This window comes from Apium graveolens, chromosome 4 (genome assembly GCF_009905375.1).
Source record: "Apium graveolens cultivar Ventura chromosome 4, ASM990537v1, whole genome shotgun sequence".
Classification (NCBI taxonomy): Eukaryota; Viridiplantae; Streptophyta; class Magnoliopsida; order Apiales; family Apiaceae; genus Apium; species Apium graveolens.
The window spans coordinates 279,325,618-279,335,355 of NC_133650.1; the positions used below are offsets into that span (position 1 = coordinate 279,325,618).

General features: G+C 37.8%; 1 protein-coding gene across 1 annotated transcript; it reads right to left on the minus strand.

Moving 5' to 3' along the window:
- Positions 1 to 6,300: 6,300 nt before the first annotated feature.
- Positions 6,301 to 8,123, minus strand: LOC141719709 (uncharacterized). Its single transcript, XM_074522082.1, has 3 exons — positions 7,782 to 8,123; positions 7,273 to 7,467; positions 6,301 to 7,056 (listed from the first exon to the last, which is right to left on the minus strand). The coding sequence occupies exons 1-3, from the start codon at positions 8,121 to 8,123 to the stop codon at positions 6,301 to 6,303; spliced, it is 1,293 nt and encodes a 430-aa protein (XP_074378183.1).
- Positions 8,124 to 9,738: the final 1,615 nt, after the last annotated feature.

The following is a 9,738-nucleotide window of genomic DNA, read 5'->3' on the forward strand; positions in this document are numbered from 1 at the left end:
TGGATTATGTGACGTATTATGTGTTATATGTGACTTGTTGGCTGACTGTCGGTCTGTATATTCGATATTTACTTGTTTATTGCGTAACTTTCAATCCGTTAATCGGATTTGGGTGAAACGAAGGGTAGATAAAAGTCTGTGTTGAATAGAATCATATGAGTTGAATATTGATAGATGCTTATGATATGTGAGCAGAAGAGGCAAGACGTAGGAAAGGAAAACAGGTAGTTGAGGAGTAAGACGATTGTGATTGGAAGTGAGTGCAGTGTAGTAAGCTAATACCAGATAAGTGTTCTGAACTTTCTTGAGATATTGTAGTACTTGGTAGTCCTGTTGATATTGCAAGTGCTTTGAAGCACTGAAACCCAAACCCTGATTCCAGTTATTGCTCTTGAGCCGTAAACCTTATTCTTTCTAAGCCATTGATTATTGCATACCCAAATACGAACCTCAAGTATACGATACTACTCCACAAATACATACAAACTGAATACCGAACACTGAATTGAATTACCTACACACTCAAACCATTGTATCCTATGCTTTGAAAGGCCAAATCCTTGAAACCTTGAAACACTGATTCCTTTGTTATCTAATTCTTTCATTACCCAATAGCTAAGCTTTGGAAATGCCATATTGATCCTCATAAAAACTGTAACCATTTCATTATGGAACCTCCAATGTTGTTAATGATTCTATTTATTGTTTATTATTGCTTATTCTGTTATTATATTAGAATTGGATTTTTTTATAAAATTGTGGACCAGATTCGTGGTCAGACCATATAATGTTCAAGTTAGGCCAATGTGTGCCTTGGATCCAGTAGTTAGAGCAATGCTGTGTGCTTTGCTCGGGGTTAGTGCGTGACTGATCAGCAGCCTAACCTTGGTTTTTAAAATAAAAGTATAATATCCAATTCTAAATCATAATCTATTGTTCACTTGATACCATAACCATATTCACCTGATGATCATTATTCTCAGTTTTGTCATTGTGACTTGCTGAGCTAGTTAGCTCATTTGTGCGATGTTGTTTATGTTCTTTCCAGTTAAAAAGGAACCAGTTGGTAGCGAGGATCCCCAGTCCAGCGCGAGAGCTAGGGGTTCAGGTTTAGGAAGCTGAGCTAGTAGGCTTCTTTGGATAATTTAAGTTGTAAAAGTTGGTAATAATGTTTAATACTCAGTTTTAAGTTTGAATGGATGGGATTTGAACGGTTTGTAATATAATAGTGTGTTTGGCTTGTGTGCATACTTTAAGTTGTTGCGGTCCGTGATAGTTGGTAAGCAGGGTCATTGCATATTATTATTATCTTTATTATTGTTATAACCAGGTTATAAATAAGGTGTGTGTGTGGACCCCAAACTTCTGACCCGGGTTTGGAGGGCTCCACATGTTCTACAGCAGCTTATGGCCAGTTTGGGTTATGAGAAAAGTTTGGGAAAGCTTGGACAATTGAAAAGTGCAAATATCAGGAAAGAATGGAGCTTTTTCTTTGTTTGCATCACTAAGGCATTCACCAATAAATGCTCCAACTTTGATGCTATTCCAATCATGAGTCAGTAAATCGGGTATGCTCTTATTCATCAAACTCACTTTGATTTTGCAAGTGTTGTGCTAGGTTTCATAGGGGATAGGATGACAGAGGATAGGAATGTAGTATACTTTGCTAGATTCTGTCAGCTTATATATACTTTTTGTTGTGCTGATGAACCCCAACCTACCACTGATTTAATTCCACCCTTTAAGCTTGCAAAAAAGGCTTTTAATGATTTGTTAAATGCTGACATTAAGAAACAAGTGGTTAGACCCTTACAAATACCTCAGTTAGTGAAACAGATACTGGTAAATGTTGATCCTCAAACCTACACATCTGTTTACCCTGATGTTCAACCCACATCCCAGCCACCATAACAGCCATCAGAACATACCACATCTACACAAACACCTCAAACTTCTCAACCTCAACCTACTCAACCCTCAATCAGGACATATTTCAAACCATCACAGTCATCTCAATCTCAACCTTCAGCACATCCTGTGAAGCCTTCATCTTCCAAACCCAAGAGGACTAAGACAGTACCTCAGACTCAACAGAAAAGAAGGAAACTTGTTCTGAGAGATGAGTCAGACAATGAGGAACAGGTTCCCATGTCTGAACCTGTTGTAGTAGAAGCTGAGAAGATCTCTTCTCAGAAAGACACTGTAACTGGGACTTCTAGGCCTCTCAAAAGGCTTAGAAAGCTAAATCTTGGTGATAAAGCTCCTACAGTGTCTCCACCCTTGAAGAAAATGAAAAAGCAAAGAGCTCACAGGGACACAGTTGAGTCAGAATCAGAAGATGAGGAAGCAGCTAAGGAAGGGGGTCAGGAATCTCTAATCCCAACAGAACCAATTGTTATTGAATCACTTCCTTCAGTACAACCAGAAACTACTCAAGATAGAGTGCTTTCTCCTCCTGTGTCACCTATAATTGAACAAGTACATACTGATGACTTAGGTACAAGTGCTGAGATTGATATTCATAACTTGATTGTGCCTGAGGTTTTGTACTTAGAAGCTCCACCAATTCAAATCACTCCACCAACAACACCAATTCTAGATGCTGATTTTAATGAAGATATTCCTACTACACCAATTCTGAATCTGGATGATGAAAATCATACTTTAGGTGGGCATCAAGGTTTGGCTGTTGATCAGAACTTAGTTGGAGATCAGCACTTAGAGTATGATGTTGAAGCCTCAATAGCCTCTCATACTATTCTTTTATCAGAGGATGCTGATTCTATAAGTTCTGATGCTGATAATGCTGACCTTACTGGTGAAGCTGCTGTTAATGTAGATGCTGATGCAGCTGGTCCATCAGGACATGCACCTCAACAAGCTCTAAACAAAGATGAATTTATTAAGAAGTTTGTTAGAGAAGATGCACCAGTACCTTGGAGTGAAACTCCTAGAGGAAGGGAGTGGACTAAGGAATGGAACAAAGTTGATTTTGTTCCTTCTTCAACCATACTTGCTGAGCACTTGACCAAAGCTGATGAGATGCTAGTCAATGATGATTTCAAGACACAGCTCAGAGTTACTACACTAAGTACAAGGCACCTTCAAGGTCAACAATCTGTAACTCAGGCCAAGGTAGACAAGATTCAAGAATCCATAAATCAGCAAGATATGCTTGTCAAGCTGGACAAGAAAAGGTTTTTCAAACCTACCTTTGACAGAATTGAGTACATTGAGAAAACTCAGGAGAAGCAACAGGCTCAGATTGATGAAATTTTGAAGAATCAAGCTTCTCATCAAAATCAAGTCAATGAGATCCAATCCTCAGTGGAATTGCTTGTCTCTCTTCTTTTACCTGCTGATCCCAAAAAGGGGGACAAAGTAATTAAGTCCAAATACAAAACTGTTAAGACACTGAAGGGAAGGGATGATGAAAAAGATGACCAGGGAAACTCTGGAATGGGTGGAGGTCATGGTCAAGGTAAAGGTTTTTCATCAAGCAAAGCTGGAGCTACAAGTCAAAGAACAAATTCTGATACTGGGAGAAGAATAAGTTCTGATACTGGTAAAAGGATAAGTTCTGATGAACATCTGGAACTTGATGAGGAAATTTCAAGACATTTATTTCTGAAAAAAAATCCAGGAATGGACTTTGAGAGTCTAAAAGAAGAAAAAGCTAGAATTAAGTTAGAAAAAGTCAACTCCAAATCTAAAGCTTCTGTTATTGAAAAGAAACCTCCTAAGGCTAAAGGCATTGTGATAATAGAAAGGACAAATCCTGAGGCAACTAAAGCCAAATCACAAGTGGAGATAGATCCAAGGTCCAAGGGCAAAGAAAAAGTTGATAAACCTGTAAAGGTTTGTGTGCCATTCATGGATGAAGAAATATCTGATGAAGATGCCAGTCTTACTCTGATAAAAATGAAGATTTCTCATACAACCTCCGACATGGCTCATGTTGTTCAGAGTCAAGATATAGTAAGTTTCGATATGACAGTGAAGCAAGCAACCTCTGACATAGCTCAAGTTGGCTTGATATCAGAAGATAAGGAAAACGAAACCTCTGACATTGCTCATGTTAAACCTTCAAAGTTACTCCTACCAGGATTCACCAAAGCTAAACAGACTCAATCTTTGAAGACTGCAACAAGTGGTTTTGAAGCAAGAGTTATTACAGGAAAAGAAGCTAAAGATAAATCTGGATTGGGTAGTGCTGATGAAAGAAGAATACAGAACACAACCAATGATCCAACTTCTTTAAGTGAACCAGGTGTTGGAGCAACTCCTAAAAGATTGAATCAGCTTGAATCTGTACAGATGGTTTACCATACATTTTTGAAAGAACACATCTTGTTATATTTTATGACAGATGGAAGGGTATACCATATTAGGCAGAATGTTATACCACTGAAGTATTTTGAGGAACTGGAACATGTTCTATTCTTACTTCAAGTGAAGAACAGATTAACAGATAGTGCTGCAAATTATTTGAAGACTCAAATTCAAAGACAGAAGAAGCTTTACTCTGTAAAGTCTGACAGCACATACTGTCCCAAGTACAGAGATCACAAAGGTGATATTGTCGAGATGAAGCCTAACTCTGCTAAGATTATAACTACTTTTCTGGGTTATAAGGCTGTGGAATTCAATCTTGAGTCTGACAAGGCATATTTAATCAGACTAGATCAGGATATAAGGAAAGCTAGAATAAATGATCTCAGGGCTACTATCTTTCAAATTGGTGAAGATACAGTTGAATTGAAGAATGCTAAAAGGAGGATGGTTAATGAACTTAAATATGCTGAGAGATGTTTGTTAAAGAACTATCCCAGAACAACTCCTGATATCAAAGAGATCAGTAATTGAAGCCAAGTCAAAGATCTACAACTACTTAAATTCTGATGTGTATACAGATTGAAGCTGTTATCAGACCTTGAGGATGGTAAAGCTACAAGGACTGTAAGGTGTAGTTATCTAGTCAAATTTTCATGCATTTGTACTTAATATTTTTGACATCATTAAATATCTGTTAAACTTGTATATTATGCTAATTTACAAGTTGGGGGAGATTGTTAGATATATTTAATAATGTCATGACTAATATGATTTGTGTTTAGTTTTCAGATCTTACTTAACAGGACAAATCAGTACTTAACTGGAAATCAGTACTTATACTGAAGTCAGAACTTAAGATATCAGAACTTAAGTTGTCAGAACTTAAGTTATCAGGAGGTATTTATCAGGAGATAATATCAGGATTTAAGGAAACTTTCAGATAAGGAAGGCGGCTGATTGAAAGGAAAGAAGATCAAGACAAACGCAAGAAGAGATATGCATGAAGAAGGAATTTTATGAAGAATAGAATACTTGGAAGAAAAGATAACTAGTTGATATGTTTTAGGAAGCAGAATTATATTCCATATCAATTAGAATTTATCCTGTAACTGTGTAGTATATAAACGCAGACATAGGGTTTACACTAGATGTGTTATCATAATCAAAGTTATTATTCATTGTAACCCTAGCAGCTCTCGTGATAAGTTGTTCATCACTGAGAGGGGACAGTTCCATATTGTAACAGAGTTTATTGTGTTAAATAAAATCTGTTTTCTGTGTTCTTACATTCGATTTGATTGTGATAAACACTGTATTCAACCCCCTTCTACAGTGTGTGAGACCTAACAACTCACATCTATAATAAAAAGATACACTTTAATCTTCTGAACGATAATTACTTGACGAACTGCTCGTCTAAGACCTTATCATCTACCCATACGATAGCTAGCACAAAAAGAAAGCAATTTAAACACCAGAATCTTGAATCACGTAGACACATTATACACATAGCACATAAGCACATCATTCACGTATTACATAACTCAATTAGACAAACGATTCAATTTAATATCTTCAAAACTGAAATTGGGTCAAACTATGACTTTTCGATCTATACACGATTGAGAAACGATTCATAAAATAGGCAATCTTTCGATATAAAAGGATTTATGTGTCGAAAGTATTTTTAATAAAAGCGGGATAATTTTCTGAGTCTAGACACGTGTGTTTCGTATTAAACGGATAACCGGTCTATTTATTACGAATAAAATAAGAATAATTCAATTAAAAATAGTATTATTTTTTTTACTAAATTATGTATATATCAACAGAACAAGAAGGAACAAAAGGGATTAACCCTATGCTCTAAGACATGCCATAGAGAGGGCGCTATCTATAACCAATCTCCGAAAGAGATTGGAGATAGAAAGCCAAACTACAAAGCAAAAACAAAGCAACTAAATACTAAGGATTAAAGACGGGAGAAAGACAAGTAAGTAAATCAGGCCTATCACAAATTAGATTAGAGAACCAAGTCGAACCATGCAGTCTTGCCATAAAATCTCTAGTGATGCACTGCATAAGCCTCGAGGGACCAAGGATGCCTGAATTGTGAGCACGAGCATTACGCTCTCTCCAAAGGCGGTAACAAAAAATCTGCATGACACAAAGGGCAATGACTCCTCTAAGCTTGTCTTCAATGTTAGAAAGGTGGTAAATCAGAGTTACCCAAGTATCACCAACAACCGATAGATCAACAAGAGCTAACAGTTTAACCAAAATCCATCGACTATAAGTGCAATGAACAAATAAGTGATGATCAGTCTCCCTTCCTCCAATACATAGGAAACATTGCTGAGAATCTGAAATGCCAAATTTGTGCAATCTGGACAAGGTATTGAGTCGACCATGACAGAGAATCCACTCGTGATGTGCAAACCTATTGATTCGAAGCTTGTGCCAAACTGCACCATGCCAAGCAACAATATATCCCCTGGTTCGAATTGAGTTCCATATGTTCCAGGTTTTAACTTTAGATGCTACCAAACCATCCCAAAGAATAGTGTCAATACCACTCGGGTTAATAGCTGGAAAGTCGAAAGTATGAAGCCAATGCTGTAGCAGTGGGTCAAGGTGGTGGTGCCTAGCATTAGGAACCGGGAGACACCAAGACCCTGAGCAAATGATTTTGCTGACCATATCATTAGTATGCAAGCCACACTGGTTTATAATAGGAAAAGAGTGCAAACTGGCCAAACAAGTTCCTCCCCACCATGGATCAAACCATTAAGAAATAGTGTTACCCGTACCAACAGAGTAAAAAATGAACTGGAGAGCAATTCTACGAAGCTTTAAAACCTTTCTCCAAATCCATGAACAGTTTGTAGGAATGCTAATGGTCCAAAAATGTTTGTGTTTTAGGACTATTTTATTAACCCATCGAGGCCAAAGACTGTCTGACTTAGTCACCACTCGAAGAAGATGACCAATGAGCTGAGCTTTGTTCCACTCTATCATGTTTTTTAAACCCAGTCCCCCTTCCTCTTTTGGAAGACAAACCCCAGTCCATGCCACTGTAGCACCACCCTTATGGTTTATATTACCTTTCCAAAGAAACCTGGTCAACAATGACTGGATATTTGCATGAACAAAAGCTGGCAACAAAAAATGATGACACCAAAATGCTTGAATAGCATTCAAAACTGATTTGATTAAAAGAACTCGCCCTGCCATAGACAACAATAGGGTGTCCCAAGAATGCATTCGAGAAGTAAGTTTATCAATTAACGGCATGCAATCGTTGACACAAAGTTGCGAAGAAATTAAAGGAACACCAAGAAATTGACTGGAAGGTGACTTCTCGGGATGCCCAAAGTATCAAACCAATCCAGGAAAATGTTGTCACAGTTGCAAACAAAGCTAGTACTCTTTGTTATACTAGGTACCAGACCACTCCATAATGAAAAGGTGGTGATAGAATTCAAAATATGCTCAACAGACTGCCTGGATCCATGGCAGAAGAACATCACGTCATCAACAAAAAACATATGGTTTATTCTGAGATCCTTGCAACGCCAGTGGAACTTAAAATGCTCAGGATTCTCATTAAGAATACAGGACAAAATGTTCATGCAAAGGGCAAAGATGTAAGGAGACATAGGGTCACCCTGTCTCAACCCTTTAGTTCCTCCAAAGTAGCCATGGATTATACCATTTAATTTGACAGAGAACTTAGTCGTACAAATGCAAGATTTGATCCAAGTAATCATCATAGGAGGAAATATCATTCTGTTAAGAACTGCCAGGATAAAGTTCCAGATGAGAGAGTCAAATGCCTTATGAAGGTCTATCTTGAGTGCACACTTTGGGACCCCAGTCTATCTGTCGTATCCTCTAAATAATTCTTGAGCTAGAAGCACATTGTCAGAAATAGATCGACCCGGAATAAAAGTAGATTGAGCTATGCCAACAATAGAAAGCATGATATTCTTAAGACGTAAGGCAATGATTTTAAAAACACATTTGTACATCACAGAGCAAAGAGAAATTGGTCTGAAGTCGTTCATTCGAGTTGGAGCCACTGTTTTAGGAATTAGAGAAATAAAAGTCGAGTTAATACCTGAGTGCATGGTGCCTGAGTCAAAGAAGAATCTAACTGCATCACATAAACTATTGCCTGTAATATGCCAAGTAGCAATAAAAAAACTCCACATTGACACCATCAGGCCCTGGTGCCTTGTTCCTTTTCATTCTTTTGAGGGTGTCAAAAATCAAAAGATCAGTAACTGGAGTTGTTAGAGCTCTAGATTGCTCATCATTAAGCTCCTTGCAGTTAACCAAAGAGAGGTCCAAAGATTCTTGGTGACATGGACTACCAAGCAACTGAGAGAAATAATTAACTGCAACCTCTGCATAATTGTTTTGGCCATGCACTTTATTACCTTCAGCATCAACAAGAGTAAGAACCTTATTTCTGTTCCAGTTGACTTTGCATTGTTGGTGAAAAAATGAGTTGTTATTATCCCCGAGGTGCATCCATTTTACTCTGGATTTTTGCAGTAAGAAAGATTCTTCCTGAAGCATAGCATTGTTAAGATTATTAATGAGGACTTTTTCTGCTTCCAAAACCCCAGAATCTGAAGAAGAACCCACAGAAGCTTGGAAATCAAAGAGAGCATTACGAGCCACAAGCACATTAGACTGGATGTTGCCATGATCTCTGTTTAGTTGCTTAAGTAAAAGCTTTGTATGCTTTAGCTTAGCACTAAATTGAGCCATAGGTGAACCCTCACAGTGCACGGACCAAGCTGAAGAGACAAAATCAGAAAATCCTGGTATTTCAATCATGTAGTTGAAGAATTGAAATGGTTTGCCATGTTTTTAGAGCTGCATTGGTTCTTCAAAAAACAATGGATTATGATCCATGAGCCCCTTGTTTTTAACCTCAACACCACCTTCAGAAAAGGTATTAAACCAGTCAGAATTAGCCACCATGCGATCCAATCATTTATGAACAGGGTCCCGGGATCTTTTGTTATACCATGTAAATTTATCCCCGACTGTACGAATCGAGGACAAACCACTGTCAAACAGACAGTCTTTGAAGGTTTGCATTGCTGGGGTCCAACTTTCTCTCCCACCAGAAACTTCAGAGAGACTAGTTATGCAGTTAAAGTCACCAATTAAGGTCCAAGGCATTGAGATTGTACTAAAAGACAGCATGTACTCCCATAAAAAAACTCGATCACAGGCATCATTAAATGCATAGATAAAGGTGACAATCATGTGCAAATCTTTTTTTATAAACCTAGCATAACAAGAAATATCCTGACCTGATTTTGAGTGAACAAAAATATCCCAAACATTAGGGTCCCAACCCACCCAGATTCTTTCATTTTGGTG